At 41.4% G+C, this 20,319-nt stretch overlaps 1 protein-coding gene across 1 annotated transcript in view; it reads right to left on the reverse strand.

The window, feature by feature from the left end:
• AGPAT4 (1-acylglycerol-3-phosphate O-acyltransferase 4) overlaps positions 1-20,319 on the reverse strand; it is an 80,720-nt gene that overhangs the window by 5,008 nt on the left and 55,393 nt on the right. The window contains exons 6-8 of the mRNA XM_065632680.1: positions 14,073-14,175; positions 11,187-11,262; positions 5,925-6,123 (exon numbers count right to left, since the gene is read on the reverse strand). Of these exons, the coding sequence (XP_065488752.1) occupies positions 5,925-6,123; positions 11,187-11,262; positions 14,073-14,175 (378 nt within the window). The remainder of the gene's footprint in view (positions 1-5,924; positions 6,124-11,186; positions 11,263-14,072; positions 14,176-20,319) is intronic.

A 20,319-nucleotide genomic window follows, 5' to 3' on the forward strand; every position in this document is an offset into this window, starting at 1 on the left:
TTGCTCTCTGGCAGAAGCTGCCACTGCCCTTCTGTCCTCAAGTCACCCTGCATCCCTCAGCACCCTGGGGAAGGTGAGGTGCAAGGAGAAGGAGCTGGTCACGTTTGCCAAGCCTGTGGAAGCGAAGTGGGGGTAAGCGCTGGAGTGCCTCAGTGGCTCCTCCCTGCACGGCCTCCTCCTCTCCACAACTCTCGCGGAGCCTCAGCACCTACCGTAGTGACGCCATCACGTTTAAGGATTTATTCCACTGTTGTTTTAAATACAACTAGAGTAAGGGGAACTTAAAGAGTTTTTTACTACAAGGAAGGCGAGAAAAGGTCAAGCAAGAATTGTGCCTAACTTAGGCAGCTGCGAGAGTTAAAGCCCACCCTGAGAAGAGCAGGAGAGAGAAGCTGTCGGCTGAGGCATCCCTGCACTGCAAACCACACAAGGTAACTGAGCTCCTGCCATTCTTCTGCCCACCATTATCCATCAGCCAAAAGATGCAGGAGGTTGCTGAGGACCTGCTCTGTCTGCCGGAGTGCTGGGGGCTGAGGGAGGGCCGAGCTAACACAAATCAGAAGAGTCAATAATGTAATCTCTTTCTTGGAACATTTTTTAGATCCAAGAAAACCACCACCTCCACAAATAAGTGCCACATCTTTCAGCTCAGAGCAGAGGATTTCCACCTTTTCTCTCGCATCTCAAGATTTCTTCTCATCTGTTACCTGGGGTTTGTAGCACACAGCAAGTGCTATAAGCAGCACAGCAGGTAGGGGCATAAAAATTTTGGATATATAGTCTGCTGTACACCTGAGTTATATAGGTTATGAATTGGAATGAAGAATTGTACAACTAAAGCTTACATGAATGGTAGAAATTGCCATTAAGGGCCTGTCTTCATAATATAAAGAAGAAGAAACAAGCAAGTAACAAAATACGGGTTCTAGGCACCAGGCTGAATGGCCAGATTGTCTGGCAGCTCCACCAACAGGCACGATCAACACAGGCAGAATCCTGCACATGGTTTATATCCTGTTGTAAAACTTATTATAGCCTTGCTGGCTTGTGCTCTCCTCACCTTACACCCATCTCAGCCCATGGGCATCAACAGCCTTGCTGCCCAGATCACATCATGCTCCATTCGGTCCACACTCTGCACTTGGACACTGTCAAGTCACTGAGGACTCAGAGTTTGTACCGTGACCCATGGAAACAGGTTTTCTAATATAATAGCACATATTCTAGAACAGACATACAACGGCTCCTGCAGAATCACAGCTGGCTTGTTACTACTTATGCTTGGTTCAAATGAAATACTTCTCTCACCTATAACTGATACTTAACTGCTGGACCCACATCATAAGCCCAGATGCCATTACGCCTTTAGCATTAGACATGTAAGAGCTACTTCTCCATTTAAGAGCCAAGAGAAGCTCTCTCATCTTTTGCATACAGAACCAACATTCCCCTTTTAACTACTGTTGACAGCTCAATAGAGCATGAAGTTGTCCTCTTCAAGACAAGTTACCAAAACTTCAAAGGCAACCTAACACCGGGTTCCTTGAAGCCAAATGGGATTGGGAAAGCAGGAGGAGGGGAAAAAAAAGAAGCTGCTGTCACATACAAATACTGGCATTTGACAGACTCATTCACTGCTTTAACACCAAAATATTAGCCTCAAGTTTTAAATAACAGTTTTGAGTTAAGTACATAAATCTCTTGCCATGTGTCGTATGAAACTAAAAGCCAATTTTCAAAAGACACTTTTGTCCCTCAAACTACTTGTGCATTTAACCTCTGGAGCAGGGTCTGCCTTGTGTTGATTCAAGTAGTTTCACAAAGGGCTCCTAGTCACAGACCAGTAGTTAGATACTAGCACAATGTGATGATTATTAGGAGTATAAACAGCCAAACTGCTGCACAGCAAAGCAAGAGGGGATGGCTCAGCACTCTCAGTATAAAAAGGAGACATCGTTTATTTAGGACTGAAAGTGAGCTGAACCAGCAGAGCTATGTATACACTGGTCACTCATTCCTTGGATCTGAGACTTAGGGTCTGAGCGATTACACTGCTTTCACCCCAGCCTGACCGCCATGTGGCATTTCTCTTATGGCTCTTTCCAACTGAACAGCCAGTTACTTACAAGCTCATAAGTGTTTTACTGGAGACCACTATTAGCAGAGACTGTCCAAAAGACAAATGACACTCTGAAAACCAAGCAGAGCGTACCAGTTAAAAGCACCTCCTAGTTCCTCCGCTCTCTATTATCACAGAAGGTTTACACATATCTTGTGCTATCTGCACCTATGCTAACAAGGGGAATGTCACCAGGTACTGAAACTGGCCCTTTGCAACAGCTATCTACATAGAATGGGCTATCAGGGACTGCAATAAGCTTCCCGCTTCAGGAGTATCAGGTGAGCTGTCAAATTGCCACATAAAAACCCAACGTTTCAAACACTACCTGTGCTGCTTCAGGTAACAACAGCAGGAAAAGGAGCAGGAGCAAAGTGAAAGGGTGATTTTATCACCCGATCACAATGGTAAATAAATCCCTCTGATTTACAGAAAAAACTTCCTTTTACATTATTAAGCCATCAGGTACCAATTACCGGAAAAGACCGCAAATACAACCCTCCCTGCTCTGCTACAAACTGGGTCTGCCAGGCGGACAGTTCCAACTGGCACCAAGAGTCACAGCCTCCAAGGCACATTCGTGTTCATGTACCGCTACCTCCCAGCCATTGCAGAATTCACTTCTGAGACCTTGCCTGCAGCTGGAGACAGAACTGCAAATAAAATACTGTTGGAAGACAACTGCATCACTCTCAGGACATTCATGACAGGGATACCCCTTAGGATACAAAACACAGTTTGGGGAGAACAGCCTTGGTACAGCAACTCAGCTATTGGTTACAAAAGTCAATGTGACAGCTTGCGCTAAATTTTTCAGATGCTTCTGAAGAAAGAGACCAATGATTCCCAACTAGCAATAACATTGCTCTCAAAGGGATGTAGCAAAACAGAAACAGACTATAACATGCTAAGGGAACTGTTGCTCTTTTGGTGAGTAATGACACATCCACTTTTAAGTGACCAGGATAAACCAGCCCCGCTGTTTGGTTTTGCTGAAGGCTGAGTTTCTTTCCACTCCCACGGACTCTCATTCTTCCACAGTTTCACAGAGGCTGCTATCTGCCAATAAGTGACAATTCTTTTTGCCTGCTCATCAGCAAGAAGTGTCTGGCTGACTCTAATCAGGCGACAGCCACTACTTAGAGACAATGCAGTGTCTTCTGCTGTGCGTGAATCCTGACCCATTACAAGCACTGTGTTCACACCAGGTATTTAGAGCAAGAAGAGAGCTGTTGCTAAGCACAGCGATCTTTTGAAGGTTGCAGAGGACTGCAACCTGCAGCACTTCACAAACGTGCCGGATATGCACAGGGCGGCAATGCACCTTGCAGCGGGTGGTTAATCTCACCATTCTTAATGCGTTCCTCAGCTGTGCTTTTGCAGCCTGGGAGCTCACATGTTCATTCTGGCAGCAGACTGCTGCTGTAGCTTTCAGTTGGCTCCAGCGTTACAAATAACCTGAAGACCTTTGGATTATCACTGCATTCAAAAGAGGATTCATAGCAGCCTCCTTATTAATCTTTTCTTGTGGCTAGAAGCAGAAAAAAGCTAAGTGGGGAATAAGACAGCAAGAAAAAGCAAAAAAAAAGGCACTTTTGCTGTCCTTTCTTAGTAGCATCATCTTTTTTTTTTTTTAATCTTTACAGGTTCTTTCCCTGCCTTCCTGATAGTGAGAAGACATGACCTAGTTGTAAAGGCCACTAATGACTTAATATTGCACTTACGATGGGGGGTGGAGGGGTTCGTCTCACTCAACTAAATTAATAAGGGCTAAATTCAGTACATCACAGATGCCATAATGCCAAGCATTAAAGCATTCAGCCCTGAAGTTAAAACCCAGAGCCCTGAACTATGCAGTGAGGCTCCCTGTGGAGGTTACACAAGGCATGAAGCGCTTTGGAATGGCACCTGAACAACCAGCCACTGAGTGAAGAAGCTGAATTAAGAGGGAAATGCTAAAGGGAAGCTGAGAAATTAAAAAATTTTGCAACAGCTAAGCTTCAGTGCCCCATTAAAGCATCGCTCCACAGCCCAGTACCAAACACAGACTATGCCAGCATCTCTTCCAAAGGCAGAAAAAATTCCCTCTTGAGTGCTATTGCCAGGGATGTAGCATTTGCAATGGTGTCACACCTCGTCCCACCCACTGCTGTACACCCATTTGAACTAGAGCACAGGGGAGACCAATGGACCTTTCTGTGCAGCTGAAGAGGATTCAAACCCAACCCCTCCCCTTCCTGAGGAGCACACCCTAGCCATGGGGCTCACTCTTCGCTCCCAATCCATTCACCAGTCAGAGAAAGAGGAGGAGGGAGCACTACTTGTGCCTTCCAACAAGTAAGGTGGGTGAAAAAAATGCTTCTAAATTGTAGACACTGCTCCAATAAATTCTTACGTATTTTACATAAAACATTCCCAGTGTAAAAAGCACCAACAATTTCTCCAGGTGAGGACAAGAGCACAGCATTCCCTTCCCTTTCCCTCTACCTTGCCCACATAAACATACCAACTATTATGCTGGACCTTACTCTCGCTCTTGTTTTCCTTCCTCTAGTCCAAAGCATCATGAAGCAAATTTCTTGTGTGCGTGCACACACACACGCACAAACTCTTCCTTCTCCAGTCACCTTTGTAAGAAGCTTCCATAGTAGCTTATGCAGAGTTTGATTTGGTGAGCACTTTCTGAAAAAAAATATTGTGTGCCTACCACATCAAGCTCTTCACAGATGGGCAAAAGAACATGAGTTAATTCATCTTGATCAGAGTAGCATGAGACCTGCTCAAGATTCAAACTTTTCGAGAATGCAAAGAAATATTATGAGTTAGAAACAATTACCTATGTAGAAAGCAAAAATACACTTCTGAGACAAGAAAACGCTCCATGTTGGTCTGTTTCCTCCATATTGCTATTTTGGACATGACTTTTTAAGCTAACTCTAATATCTCTGCATCCAAGTTCACTCAAAGCCAGAAGAACTGTGAAGTTCCGTTTCTTTTCAAAGGATGTTTGTAATATACGCAGGTGTTAACGGTGATAAAGCCATAAATATACGTGTTGGTCAGTGCAGCCATAGAAAACATTTGCTTTATAAGTGGAGGGCTTATTCTGGAAGGGGATTCATTCTTGAAGCAGACACTCAGTATGCTATAAAGGACAGACACCCTGGTATGATGTTATTTACCAAACTGACCTGCTTCCTGCTTCCATGAATGACACCAAATGAGATCTCCCAACATTCCTATGGGCCAGCTCCTTGTTTTGTTTTCCTTCCTCCTCTTAAATAACACGCTAGTTTAAACACAAACCAGGGCAGTACAGAACTACTACAGGAACTGTAGGAATCACCTGTGATAGTCTATGCCCTGTGCTATTTAAGTCAGAGTGGATGGCCGAAACAGGCTGTGCTTAAATCACAAGTTCATGGATTTCTAGTGGATGATGCATCAGACTGTGATCACATGAAAGAATTCTCAACAGAATAAGTTAGCCTTGAGCGCCTCTTCTAGGCATTCAAATTGAAACCCAGCAACACACCACACAAGAAAAGAAAGCCTCTTGTAGACAACCCACTGGAAATTACTGGTTTGATTTCTACAGAAACGGAAGATTTTTTCATGCAACTCTTACAAAAAATAATACAACTATACAAAAATAAATATACAATATACAAAAATAAAAACCTAATCTATTTGACCTATTCCAGGCTAAAGTGGATATAGTATCAGATGGCCTGTTCAATTCACAAGTCATGTTTATATTTAATAAGCCTCAATAGATCATGCCTAACAGTTTTAGAAAACTTACCCATTACAATGACAAATGCGAAACTAGCCAGTGTCAGTGATGATCCACTGTTGATCATGTTGATGAGCAGCTTGAATAAAGGATATAGCAGCAATAATGCCCAGAAAAGCCAGTTCAAAAGTGTCCATGGTCGTCGGGGTGGTACTATAGGGACTCCTGGGTAAGTTCCTGTTCGGTAGTACACTTCCTGGAATGCATCCTAGTAGAACAAAGGACGGCAACAATTAAATCCCCATCTGCCAACAAAACTGGCTATTCCTGACTTTGATATTCCTCCTTCTGCATGCCTGTAACCATGGGGGAAGGTCAAAGATCAGGTAACGGCTGGAAAGCTTGTACTTTGAAGTCAATGAAGACACAGTCAAAAAAAAAGAGCTTACATTGATGTGAGCATCCTTTTTCCTACCCATAAAAGCTCGAAAAATTGCATGCTCAGAGAGTATATAACAAGCCCAGTAAAACAAGAAGGGCGAGGGGATGTACACTCCTGCAGAAACGTAGACATCACTGGTGAACCTCCTGCAAGGGCCACAGTCACTGGAGAAATACTGCTGGTAAGCCGGAGAAGTGTTTGGGCTACATGTTGGGCAGTGGATCCCCTGTTCCCTAATGTTTTCTCCAACCACTGCTCCAAAACAGCATCCACAGCCCTGTCAAAAAAGGTGTCCCATACGCCAAAGAACACCACCCTCTCCTGTCTGCTTCATCCCATAGATGCGGTCTTCTTCATCTTGTTCCCACAAGGCTCGCAGAAGGAAGTTTGGGTGCTGAACCTCTCCACAGACAGTTGAGCGTGCAAACAGTTTAGAGTCTCTCACTGGTTTTGACCAAAGGACCCTCCCTTTTAGTATAGTATCAGGAAGATAATGGGGTGGGGCTTGGGTTTTTTTGTTTTGTGGTGTTTTTTAAAGCACAGAAAACACAGAATTCAGCACCTTCCCCTAGAGCCCATACGGGTGACTGGCATTGCCTTTAGCAATGTGATCAACCCAAGACATCAAAGTGGGTGGGGAAAAAACTCCTTCCTTCTGGTTCAAAAGCAAAGATTATCAATCTGTGTTGTCATGTAAAACTGGTTAATTAAGTCAGAATTAGACTCACATAAAAAGGAACCTCAGTTTCATCAGAATGAAGTGCTAAATTTCTTCAAAGAAATGAATTCTTCATGACTGTTTCCAAAAATTCTGGCAAAGCCAATATTGTCCCAATCAACCACAAGAAGATTATTTCTACTATGTTATGATTTTACATCTACTTACACTCCAGCTGACACAGACAATTCTTTAATTATTTAATGGCAACTCGAGCAATTACAGGCTGCTACCATTTTATCTCTTTCAAAGGGAACATTTAGCTTTAAAGAGATTACATAGTAATTAAAGCATTGCACTCTCTTTTTTGAGATTAGAAACATCATGATTGTTTTGAACATGCGAGCTAGATTATACTGGGATCATTATGGCCAATTAATTAGCTGTCTTCAACAATTTACACAGTGTATGAAGTTTTCCTTATAGTGCCTTGAGGATTTTGGCTTGCGACTGGTTTAAACACAAGAGCAACTAATCATCAGTAAATTGAATTCTACTATATACAATTAGGTTTCTAAATACCGGTATTACCCAGAAGGTTAAGAATTTCTGACTACTACTGGTATCACCATTAGGGGGCCTATTACTACAGACAGCAAGACAGAGTCAAAGCAAGCACAGCAGTTTTCTCTTTGTCCACTTTCTCCACTACATGTTTTACACCATTGTGGGGAACAGCTCTTCAATTCAGTTAGGACTCCTTACCCTTCAAAACGTTCACATTCCTTGGAAAAGAGATCTGTGGGTTGATCTGCCTTCTAAGCTTTTGCAAGGGTGCTTATGGTACCCATCAACATCTCAAGTCAGCATTTAAATCCATCATGTACCTCAAAACTTCCCTCACCCACACTAAGATCCTTTCATTCCCCTGCATACAGAGCTTGTTTTCAGTTTGTAATAAATCCCAACCACACAAGTACCATATTCAGACACAGAAACATGCTCCACCTAATGCCCCCACCAAATTTCAGGGTTTTTTTAAACTTCAGACAGTGGGGTGTGTAATGCAGTGGGGGAAATCAGGGAACATCCATCACCTTGTGAGGCTCACTGGCTTCTTCCTCCCTGCTCCCACCAGGGAGGACTGACTGCAGAGGTACGCCACCGCCCTTCCATGAGGAAGCCCACAAAGAATGAGTATCCAAAAATATATCCTTTGTTCCCAAACACTGCAGTTCTGTACACTTCCCCTCTTCAGTTATGCTTTGCTAATTCCCTGGGGCATTCCAGCATATATTTTCATGCCCTGTTTTCCATGCTCTCTTACAAGTGAGAAGAGTTAGAAGCTTGCTTTCTTTTTAATGGAAATTAAGATTCTCAAGGCAGAATCTCTGTTTCAGGCACTGAGGCTGTAAGGAGATGAAAAAAGAAAACAAACATGCAAGGAGTAGCAGAGTGGTGACTATTATACTGTACCTCTTCAGACCAGGCACTAAGATGCTCAGCCCGATCCTTGTTACAGTCAAAGGGAATCTTTCTAGCCATGGCAGTTTAAAAAAAAAAAAAAAAGGAAAAAAAAAAAGGCAATATGCAACCCAAATTGTACCTCTGTCATAATCTGGCATTAACTGACACAGTGCTGGCCATCTGTGGAAGGACAAAATTCACCCCAGGTGATGAAGAAGCACATGGACATGGTGTTTACTGTCAGCCTGGGAGGTTTAGAAGAGCACAGTGCCACTGTGGATCTGGCACGGTCCTGTTCATTGCATTTGCAGCAGCGGATAAACCGGGGAATGAAGCCGATAAGTAGCAAGAACATAAACACACTAGATTCCCAGAGAGCAGCTCCTCAGACTGAGGTACATGTAACTGAGATCAGGCAATGAGGCAAAAAACAACAGAACAAGCTTTTCTCAAAGAATCTCATTCCTTTCTTAATGACAATTTAAAAAAGAAAAAAAAAAAAGTCGGGTTCTTTCATGTCCACTAACTGCTGATTTCATTACTCAAACAGCTTTGTGTCCCTGATCATGATGAGTACGTGGCACTCCAGCCTTGACCTCAGCACCTGTGGCACACCCCAACCTACTAAATCACGCTTTTAGAGCGTAATTCAGTGCACAATATGTAAGTCTTGAGAAGGTACCACAAAATTACGAAAATCACTGAGAATAAGCAACGGCACATGCAACCAGCCTGCAAGATAAAATAAGGGCTCCGTTTTTCAGCAGCGTGCATACCTTGTCTTTGAAACAGAAAGTGGAATGCTACAACCAAGATAGACAAAGCAGTGGATGAATGCATATCTTGGAATGAGTTACTTCCCTTTGAGTACAGATTTGTTACATTTTATCATAAATATTTACTGACTCCGAGGACACTAATCTGAAACAGAATTCATTGTTGGAAAAACCACTGAGGTGGCAATACTGCTTGTTATCCAACCTAAAATCCAACTATCTTTTTAAAGATGCATGGCAGAAAGGTGAAACAGAACTGCGTTTTCACCCTGCAGGTGGGCTTTCATCATCTCAGAACTCTTCAAGCAGCTGGCCCTGCTCTGTATTCTCCCAGTCTGATTTTACAGAAGGGGAACATATCACCTTCAGAAAACAAAACAAAACCACCACCAAACCTAAAAAAACCTCAACCAATCAAAAAAACGCTAGACAACCAAAAACGTTTTAATGGAAAGGAAAACTCAACACACATTCCTTCCTCCTGTACTTAAATAGGAAACTATGGATTTAACCAACCAGCAAACTAAGTAGTTATGAAGAAAGCAGGATAGATGTGAGCTCTGTTTGCACTAGAAATAACTGAGTGTTTGTCAAAGAGAGAACAACAGAAAATACTTGAAGTGATTTACTGAAAACTATGTAATCAGGGCTTCAGGAAAACAATCACCACATTCTCATTTGATTTATGTTCTTGTCTTGCAAATGTCTAAACATTTCTTAGGAATATGAAACAGGGCTACAGAGAAAGTCACAGTAGCAGAAAGTGGACTTTTGCAACGTTCAGCAAAAGGACCATTTCCATTTATGTGCCTTCAGAGAGAGCATGGGCCCATGGATAACATAACGCCTTTCTGCAGAAAGCTGCTCGGGGTCATGTCTGAACTAGGTGGTACTGGCACAATTTACAAGAAGGGAGACCAGAGTGAAAGCAAGTAGATCTACAACTGAGGTCTCAACATATATTTACTTTTCACATTCTCGTAAGCAATCTGCTTAGAGGGCTGTGAATTGCACCAGAAACAGTCATGGTTTGAAGCTGAGAAAGACTAGAACACAGTCAACACAGAAATACCAGTGTAGTGTTCTGGGTGGAGTACAACCAACGGCACAGCAGAACTCTGCTCCCCAGCGAGAGGAAACCAGAATGTAGCTATATTCTATCACTTCTAAATCTGAAGAGCTGCTGTATTCCAGTCTGAATACATAACTTAGATCAATTTATTGAAGCAAACTGGGCTGTCAGGCCCTCATGCCTTGCATACTCATGACTCCCACTGATTGAAATGGGAGTGCTGCGTGTATCCAGAAAGCACATCCTCCAACCATTATCTCCTATGTTTGTAAAAACAAACCCCATGAGAAACAGATTCTGAAAGTCTGAAGGATGCATATGAAAGTATGTGGGGAAAAAAAAATCAGTATGCATCTACAAACACACAGTCATTATTATTCTGCCTCCATCCCGTGTAATTAGGAATCTTAAATACATCTTCTATGCACACAATGTGAAAGTAATTTCTCAGCCTGTCCTATTAATGTTCAATCTTAGCCTTCGTAAAAAAGACAGGGGAAAACAAGGGACAAAAATTCTAATACGCTAAAGCAAAATATACTTCGTTCAGCCCATTAATTCTTGATTAAGAGGTGCCTTTAAGGGGAAACAGGTCCTTCTACTAACAATGAGACAGTTGTACTTTTTGTATCCTTATGCAACTTTCTAAAGAAGAGTTTTAAAACTATGCCATCAAGGTTTGCTTAAGTTTTCATCCTGTTGCTCTTCAAGTACAAAATAAAGTCAATGACTGACAGCACAATACCAGTTTGTGTCTGGAGAAACAAGAACACTTGTCCTGAAAACCAACCAAACCACCCAACCAACCCCAAGCCCCAAAGCAGGACGGCTACACATGCACACTGTAAAGGTCTACTACCACTATAAATAACTGAGCACTAGTGGTTCACAAGTGCTGTCTAGACAACAAACCCACCTTTTCTTGATACAGATTGTGGAGCCAGTTAGAACATTCCTGCTCATCTTCTGGGACTTCCTCTAGCGGAATCCGCCTGCCAGTGGTAAACAAGAAAAGTTGAAGAATATTAAATACTTCAGCTCCCATGAACAGCACTCGCATTATACAGACAGGTTATCCATTTGACCTGAGACTCACTACGTTTTCCACCTTTCTTTAATTTGTGGTTAACAGCTCCCAGATCAGAAAAGTATAGTTTCCTTCTAGAGCAGGTGTGTCAAACTCAATGTAGTTACATTTATACGGTCCTAAAATTATATTTGGCCCTTTGAAGGCAACCACAAGGCTGATGTGGCCCCTGGTGAAAAGGAGTCTGACATTCCTGTTCTAGAGCCACCTTCAGTTTTAAGATGTATCAGAAATTCAGGTTTCTGAAATAGTAATGAATTATGTTTGAGTTCACTACAGCAACTGTCTAGATAAAGGTTTGCAATTTTTTGTTTCCAAACACAGGTTTCGGATTAATTAATTTCTTACCTCATCTATGGAGTTCAAGGCTGTATTTAATCAGGCAGGCATTAGAGAGAACAACCAAACAATTCTCCTTATACCTAGACTAAAGCACTCTGGTATTTCTCAGGTAACATTTCCAATTCCTATAATTTTTGTTACCTGCAACTTGGTTGGATAATTTCCAGAAAAGTGGCTTCTATCACTGAAAAACCCTCTATTGACAAAACAAAGTTTTCATCACTTTACATGTATTTTGGTCAATAATGCTGTGACAGAAAAAAAATCCTCATCATCTTCACTTAGGTATGCTAATATCAATATTTAATGATTGTACATTTTTCAACATAGCATATATTTTAATCAATATCCCTTAAGAGCAACACCAAATTAACTTCCTTCAGCACAGGAGAGAACACTTTTCACAGTCAGGACACTCCTGTTTGCAGTTAATAAATTAAGAAGTCTGGCACTACTGGTTTGTTCCATTATCTAAGCAAGTCATAAGATGACTAACATTAGAAGTCAATACAATTTAAGCAGAGACAAACAAGGCCATCCAAATTTTGCAAACTTCTACTGAGTGCAACACCTACAGCACTGCAGTAAGCAAATATGGAGGATTTTGAAGAACATCTGTGACACTCCCTAATTAATTGCCAAAGCAAATTTCACCGTGAGGTTCACCCTGTCTGTAAGAAGTTTTCAGGAAGCTCAAGAGGACCGATGGGCAAACAGCTAGCCCGAGTTACAAAAAACAATTTCCATGCTCTGCCAGACAGACTTGCAGCAGGCTGGAAGGGTGCGGAGGGAGACACAGCACGATGCACGCGACCAGCCTGTGGGAGGAACAGCCCGCACAGGCAGGGCCAGCTGCTCCTCTATGCACGCTGGCCAGCCAGGCCACATCCACCAAACACAAGGCCACTAGGCTGAGCCACCCGTGGGAGCCAAGTGGGAATGCAAACTCAAGTTGCATGTGTGAGGAATCAGGAGAAAGTTTCTTTTGACCCTTGGGCAAAAAGAGTTCTGATGAAAATATTTTTTTCAAAGAGGCAGAAAAGAGGTGGTAAGAAGAAAAGGTCACCCTACTCCATGTCAGTACCCAAGACAAACCAGCTGGCGCAGGTGTTTATACCTGTTAAAGGGGTTATGATGAACTCCTGATCACTTGTGAGATCGCTCCTATGCTCCAACCCTAAACCTAGCCTAAGTGCCTGCAGCAGGAGTGCTGCTGGTAGAACCTGGTCTGGGTACAAGGGCCTTGCAACTGGCCCATTCCCACTAAGATTATGGGAAGCCATTGGGGTATTATTCATCACTTACAGAAACATCAATGGTTCAGAATCCAGGTAATTGTTTTTTCACTAAACAACCCTGTTGTGGTCTAACCCCAGCTGCCAACTAAGGATCATGCAGCTGCTTGCTCACTCCTTCCCCCACCCCAGTGGGATGGCGAGGAGAGTTGAAAAAAGTAGAACTCATAGGCTGAGATAAAGACAGTTTAATAGGACAGCAAAGGAAAATAAGAATAATTATAATAATGATGATGATAATAATAATAATAGAATATTTGTTTAAAAGGTGATGCACAGTGCAATTGCTCACTAGCCATTGACCAATGCCCAGTCTATCCCTGAGCAGTGATCCCCCAGCTAACTTTTCCCCAGTTTATACACTGAGCTTGATGTCATATGGTGTAGAATATCCCTTTGGCCAATCTGCATCAGCTGTCTTGGCTGTGCCCCTTCCCAGCTTCTTGTGCATCGCCAGCCTCCTCCTGAAAAGTCCTTGACTTAGGATGAACATTGCTTAGCAACAACCACAACCTAGGTGTATTATCAACATTCATTCTCCTACTAAATCAAAACCACAGCACTATGCCAGCTAAAGAAAGAAAATTAATTCTATCCCAGCCAAAACCAGGACAAACCCACTCCTTGGTAGGGAGAGAATAACAGTCAAATCCATCAACAACTACACCAAACAGAACAGTCCCGAGCCTGGCCTCCACCTGAGTGGGAACTATTGTGCCAGAGACAAGTGTAAAGCCACGCCATCCGAATACTTAGCAGGTGTTTCGTAGTGGCCAAGTGAGTGAAAAGAGGCCCCACTGTTGCTGCTGAGCTGACAAACAGACACACAAATGAATAAAGAAAACAACAAACAAAAGTTCCTGTAGACCTTTAGAGGGTCCTCACATATTTATAGTCACAGAACTTTGCAAGAAGCCCTTCCCATCCCATAGGAGTTTTTATCTACAGTTCTGCGAAGCCAGGTTGGTAGGGATTTGCTATCCATTATCTATGTTAAAACATCTCCTTATTTGTGCAATTATGATTGCAAGTACATACTCCTCTATGCCAAAAAGGAATAAAAATATTAATTACTTGCCTTACATATAAATCTGCATGATATTTCTTTCCATTTAGAACTCCCAGCAATGTTGGATTCTCATTATTTCTAAAATTGAGGGTAGAATCATAGACTGCAGAAACTGCAAGAAAAGAAACAAGTTATGTGGTTACTGTAGTAATAGAATGGAAATAAGTCATTCTTTCTCAGACAAGGAGCATATTTAAATATGAAGTCATCAACAATAGCACCATAGTTTGAGCTGCCACCAAGGTGAATGTGACAATGGAATATTTAACATTCAGGTTTTAAGAAGCCAAATAACAAGTGACCCTTTCAGGAACTCCACCAGTAGAATGGAAAGGTTTGCTCTCCACCCTTGTCTCCTTCCCCATCAGGTGCAGAATGTTGGGCATAGAGAACACAGTTACAGTTTCTGGCAGTTAATATACCTGGGACATCCTAGGAGTCAAATGGTTGAAAAACTATTAGCTTTCTCAACTCACTGCGAATGACACAACTCCCCCCAGCATCTGGGTAAATAACGAGGCAGATACACACTTTATAAAAATGAGCAACATACACAGTTTGACTAAGAATGGGTAAAGTGTGTGTGAGACACATCCTATAGCAAGATGGTTTAATGCAACTATGAATCAACAGTGTTCAAACCAATCTCTCCTTCATGTCCATGATTTGATAACTGAGGTACTTGCTATAGCGTAAAGGCAGAGACAAAAGAACAGACCACATCCTGTGTGAGCTGGGCTGCTGCTATGAAGACAGGCAGCTGTGAGAAATATAACATCCAAGTTCCACTGAACAAACCTGCAACCAAACTTTCAGCCTTGGGAAAACACTGTGTTTGCAGTTCAGAACTGCATGGTAACAGTAAAAGTATTTGCAAAGGTTGTTCATAGTTAAACTGAGACAGCATTCAGAAGCAGTTTCTACAGAAAAAGTGTTCACAGTTTTAAACCACATAGTATATCAAAAGAGTTTCTTTGAACACATCCTTAGAGGCACTATTTTCCTGATGTCACAAAATTACCAGAGCATTTAATTTTCGTGACAGTGAATCCAATTGTGCATTGTCATATGAATTCTAAGATCAATACCAGCAACAAAATGATTTTTTTTTGGTCACAAAAGTGACTAACTTGCACTTCACGTGTAGCTTACTGCATTTTAGGTTTTCTGCTCTAGCATTCAGCAATAATGAACACCACGAGGAAACTTTATTATGAGAGCTCTCAACCCACCTAAGAAAGACTTTTATTACACAGAACAGATTTGCTTTTATTTTTGAAGTCTCTCTAGCTGGGAGAGAGAAATATTGCTTGGTCACAACACTCAGCCCCAGAAACTCACCACAAGATTTGTTATTACAAAACGGAACTTGTAGCTCAGAACAGAACAGCCCAGCTTCAGCACTGCAAGGAAATCCTGAAAACAGAGGCCAAAACCCTGTCACTGCACACAGACTGTAACCCTCATTAGCAACTCTATTCTCTTCCTACTACAGTTGGGTTTTAGCCCAAACTCAAAAGTACGACATAAGCCAAAATCTACTTCAAGCACACTACTTTCCATGTACAATATAAGTGGGAAATTACTTTTTTTTTTTAATAAATTGTCTACCTCCATTTTTAAGCTTCTTAGTGTAGGAGGATTTTACTAATCTACTCTAATTTACTAATCCAATGTAACTGAAGGAAGACAAGAGCTCGATTTGGTTTATACAGGGTAAGTTTCTTAGTTCATTCTTTAATAGCATGAAATTTTTCTAACAACAGGTACACAATAAAGGGAAGTAGGATGTACACAGCGCTTTCATCTTTAGAAGATGTCTACATAGGAGTTTTGATGTGAATTGAGTGCTTGTTCAGGCATATTGGAAAATGCTTCTCATGTTCTGAAAAAACTTCTGCAGAATTGGTCAGAAACGTCTTTATGTGCTGATGGCCACACACAGAGTTTTCCTTCACTCCAGGGAAAAAAAATATTCCAATTCCAGTTTGGAGCTGATCTGTAGTTTGATATTCAGTCCAGTCTTTTTTAATATCACACTGAAATCTTGTGTGAAGCAGAGCCAAATCCAAGAACATGATAGTGTATGCAGGAGTAAACAGACCTCTGTTATATCCAGATGTAAAATAACTGAACACTTAAGATTTTCCCTTTTGAAAGTGCAGGAAAAAAAACAACAGTAGAAGTGTCAAAGAAAAAGACTGCACAGAATTAAAATCTGTCAGAAAAAGCAGCATCAGCATGCTGTGTGACACACTGGAACTGTTTTCCATTAACTGCGTATTTAATAATTACATAATTAGGACTGGTCACCTCATGACTTTCTCATCCAAGAAGAGTACAGAAATATCATGTTCTAAACCAAGTAAAGTAAGTAATGCCTCAGTATCTTGAAAACATTGCAACTGTCTCACTCTCAGACTAATTTAGGCAGCATTTGAGAAGCTTTGCTTCAACTGTAAAATAATACATTTTCTCAAAGAACTTATCTTAAAACATCTTCTTCATGAAAAACAAACACAATTTAATATTTGGAAGCTTTTTCAAAGGCTCAGAGCAGATCATAACTGAAAAGAGAATTTTTCCAGTTGAATTGCTATTTTCTGATGAAAAAAAGCTAGGTTTTTTGCTTTGCTTTCTCATCTCTGCCCAGCTTTTTTATATCTTTAACTTTTGGTTCTTTGTACAGCATTCTGACAAAGAACTACATACTTAAGAACTTAATTTCTCAGTTTTGACCTAAGAAATTTTTGGATTACATATCTAGAAAGGGTTTTTCTTACTTCAGCTGTCCTCTTGAATTTCATGCTTTATTTTGCAGATGTGGTAGATTACGCCACAATAATCATCTGACAAATCAACCTACAGGCAACGAGTATGCCTACATGCAGCTTCGTACTAGAACACGATGATCTGACATGAAGACCGGGAAAGGAAGGGGAAGAGATGGTGGAATTCACTGTACTGCTGGTATGACAGCCACCGTGACACAATCCTTTGATTTAATATTTCATTGCTCTGGTCATCTTGGTCAAAAAAACACTCATTCTCTCAAATGTGGTAGCTTGCTCAGGAGGATGACCAGGAACCTCACTTAACTTTGAAAAAAACCCAGGACTAAAGTGCAGCTCATGGGAAAAAAAGCCATTGCAAAACGCCCAAACACTGTCATATTGAACTGCATAAGCACATCACCCTGGAATTTGATGTGTTCTCTCTAGGACAGCAGTTCCCAGCATGTACAATTGGAGGAAAAGGTTGACAGCCTGAAGTTATCTACAATCCATCGTGACGCACATTTTTAAATACAAGCCTTAACTAAATAAAAACAGCCGAAAGGAACTGTCTGATATACAGCCAGGCAATAAAAGTAACAGTTAAATACATCTTTTGCAATATTTATGACATTTGTTTTTACTGTAAGTAATGGATGAGTGTTTTAGAAACAGATCTGTATTTATATTTGCTTCCATAAACAGGACAGTAGCAAACTCTAGAACCTAACAGCAATTTATTAAGACAAAAAATAGCTTCTGGAAATGAAGTTCCTGGGGACTGCATCTGCACTATCAAACTGGGAGAGATGGCCATCACTAAAAGCACTCCTTTAAGAATCAAACTGCATGCAGAGCTCTAAATTTGTGAAAGTAAGTCATTGAAGAGAAAAGAATGCCATTACCACTTTTGAAGGAGATGAGTTAGGAAGGAAGGTTCTTTACTTGTTATTTTGTGTGAAAGGTACTTTTTCCAAATATATCTGCTTATGCTGACAGATATGGCATCCACTGGTATGAAGGCAGTTTCACATGTATGGATACCAAACGAACTCCTGAAGCTAAGTTTTTCAAAACAGATGGACTTGCCAGATTGACGTCACCAATTCCTGTTTCAAACGGACACAGAACTACTGCACCAGGTAGCATTAAGAGCTGATACAAAGTTTTGAAAAGGACCAAGGTGTGATGACTGCTATTGCGGGTGAATTACCTCTACAGCCACAGCAACCAGCATCCATCCATCCTACAGCACTGCAGCCTCGGACAGGCTGAATCACACCCCTGCCAGAAAGGAGGAACGAAAAATAGAGGAAAAGGAAATGCTGACCTCTGTCACACACAGCTTAGAATCAGATCCAAACATTTGGCTTGCTATATCACGCTGCAGCTATATCCCTTAGCAAGGCACTCCAGCCAGGCTCACCACCCCTTGTGGAAGAGCACAAAGTGCAGCAGCCCAAGCTGCAGCCCCAGAGTGGGCTCAGGCAGCTCAGCACCCACGTCCCACTTTCAGAGACGTGGAGGGACACCTCACTGCAGACCTGGCCACTGAAATGGATGTGAATTGTACCACGAGAGAGACAGGTCAGCCTGCAAGAGTCATTCTTGTAGAACATTAGAGATGTCACTGAGCTGGAGTTATGAACACCTGCATGCTGCCATTGCTGCTTCTGCAGACAGAGCAGCAATTCAGCAGTCACACTGATGCTGTTCGGAACAAGTAATCTGAGGCTGTAATAGAGGGATACAGTCACTTGCTGGGCCATAAGAGCATAAGAATGAGACTCAGGTCGTCTATAGTAAACAACTCAAATAATATTATTTACCAATGTAAATATTCAAGAGGAAAAAAAATGCCCAAATTACTACGGCATATAGCCTCTGCATATATTGGCACATACGGCAACATATTCCTACTTATAAGGTGGATACCAATTGTCAGTGCAGGTTAACAAAGATAAGTGGTCAAATCCTATCAGTACTCATGCAATAAAGGAACACTTTCTAGATAGAACTTATATTTCCGGACTATGGACTGTCAAAACATCGTGTTCTCTATTTAAAAAACACATGGACTTCCTTGTTACCTGTACATATTAATGTTACAAGGAGCTCTAAAATAAGATATTGTTTACAAAGGCCTTTCAAATGCTCTTCACTTGTACCCCTTGTCTCTACAGGAGAGAATCACATAGTAAGCCAGACAGTACCTCTTATTATCTCCCTCTCATCGCAAAAAGTTACAAGGGAAATAAAGCAATATACCCAGAAGAATTTACAACACTGATCTGGGGTCATCAGCTGTTTCCCTCAGAGGTTTGTTGGATGGGTTTTTGAGTGATACAGTTTCAACAAAAGCTACCTATGAGAAGTTATGACACCCTGTGCTCCTCCTCGAACCCTCACAGGGAAATAGGAGCTTCTTATTAGCCTTACCCTGTTGGGTCTAGCAAGTCACAGCTTTTGGACTGAGCTAGTAACATACACTTCCCTAATTATATGTATCTAGCAACTTCAGTCTTCTTTTTCTGAAAGTAATTCAAATGTTTAGGATCCTAAGAAGTGTTACTGTAATGTATCGCATAAATGCCCAAAACTTTTTTAAAAAGTCACTCAGGTTCCCTAAAATTGTTTCCTTTTGAAACATTTTCCCACAAAGCAGCTACTTGTTCACAACCATACCATGTTTTGTTGCTTTATACAGAGTAGTGAAAGGAACAAAATCACCACCAAAATAACCTGCCCCTGATTCCCAGCTCAGGGCACTTGAGGTCACACAGTTTTGACTCAGCTCTTCTTCAGTGCCTCAGATCTGTCCACAGCAAAACAGTCATCCTTATTCAAAAGCAAAGGTTAAACTGTGCCCTTAAGCAGGATGCTGCACATAACTTACCTCTTCTTCACGTATCAGAAAAGATCCAAGCTATGCTATCCATTTTGAGGGTGGGAAGTTGTGGATGCCTGACAAGCTGCAACGGTGTATCATCTACCTGACTTGCAAGAGGATACATAGAAGGCACATGACAGCAAGACAGTTGACTGCAAAGCTTTTTTACAGCAGCTGTCCCAGATACGCCACATGAAAACATGTCTTCAACGACAAAAGAAGTTTTGACATTAACTTCAGTGAAGCTCAAACATTTTCTTCTAAACCACTAACCACTTTGGCTTTTTTACAGCCTTCTAACAATGTACAAAACTACCAAACCCAAAGATACTGTAGCACTAAGGCTACTTAACACTATCTTTCCTTTGCTCAGGAAGTCCACAGCAAAGACTTTGATGGATTTTATTAGTCGAAAGGAAAATCACTTCAAAGGCATGTGTGCCATATTCTTACTGATGGCACTTTAAAGTTGGCAAATGCAAGTAACCAGAAATAACTGGGGAACAGGGAGTTCAGAACATTAACAAAGAAAATCTTACTTATGTTCTGTAATGTAGAAATAATTTCTTTATAAATTTTGCCCACACGTATC

This window comes from Caloenas nicobarica, chromosome 3 (genome assembly GCF_036013445.1).
Source record: "Caloenas nicobarica isolate bCalNic1 chromosome 3, bCalNic1.hap1, whole genome shotgun sequence".
Lineage (NCBI taxonomy): Eukaryota > Metazoa > Chordata > Aves > Columbiformes > Columbidae > Caloenas > Caloenas nicobarica.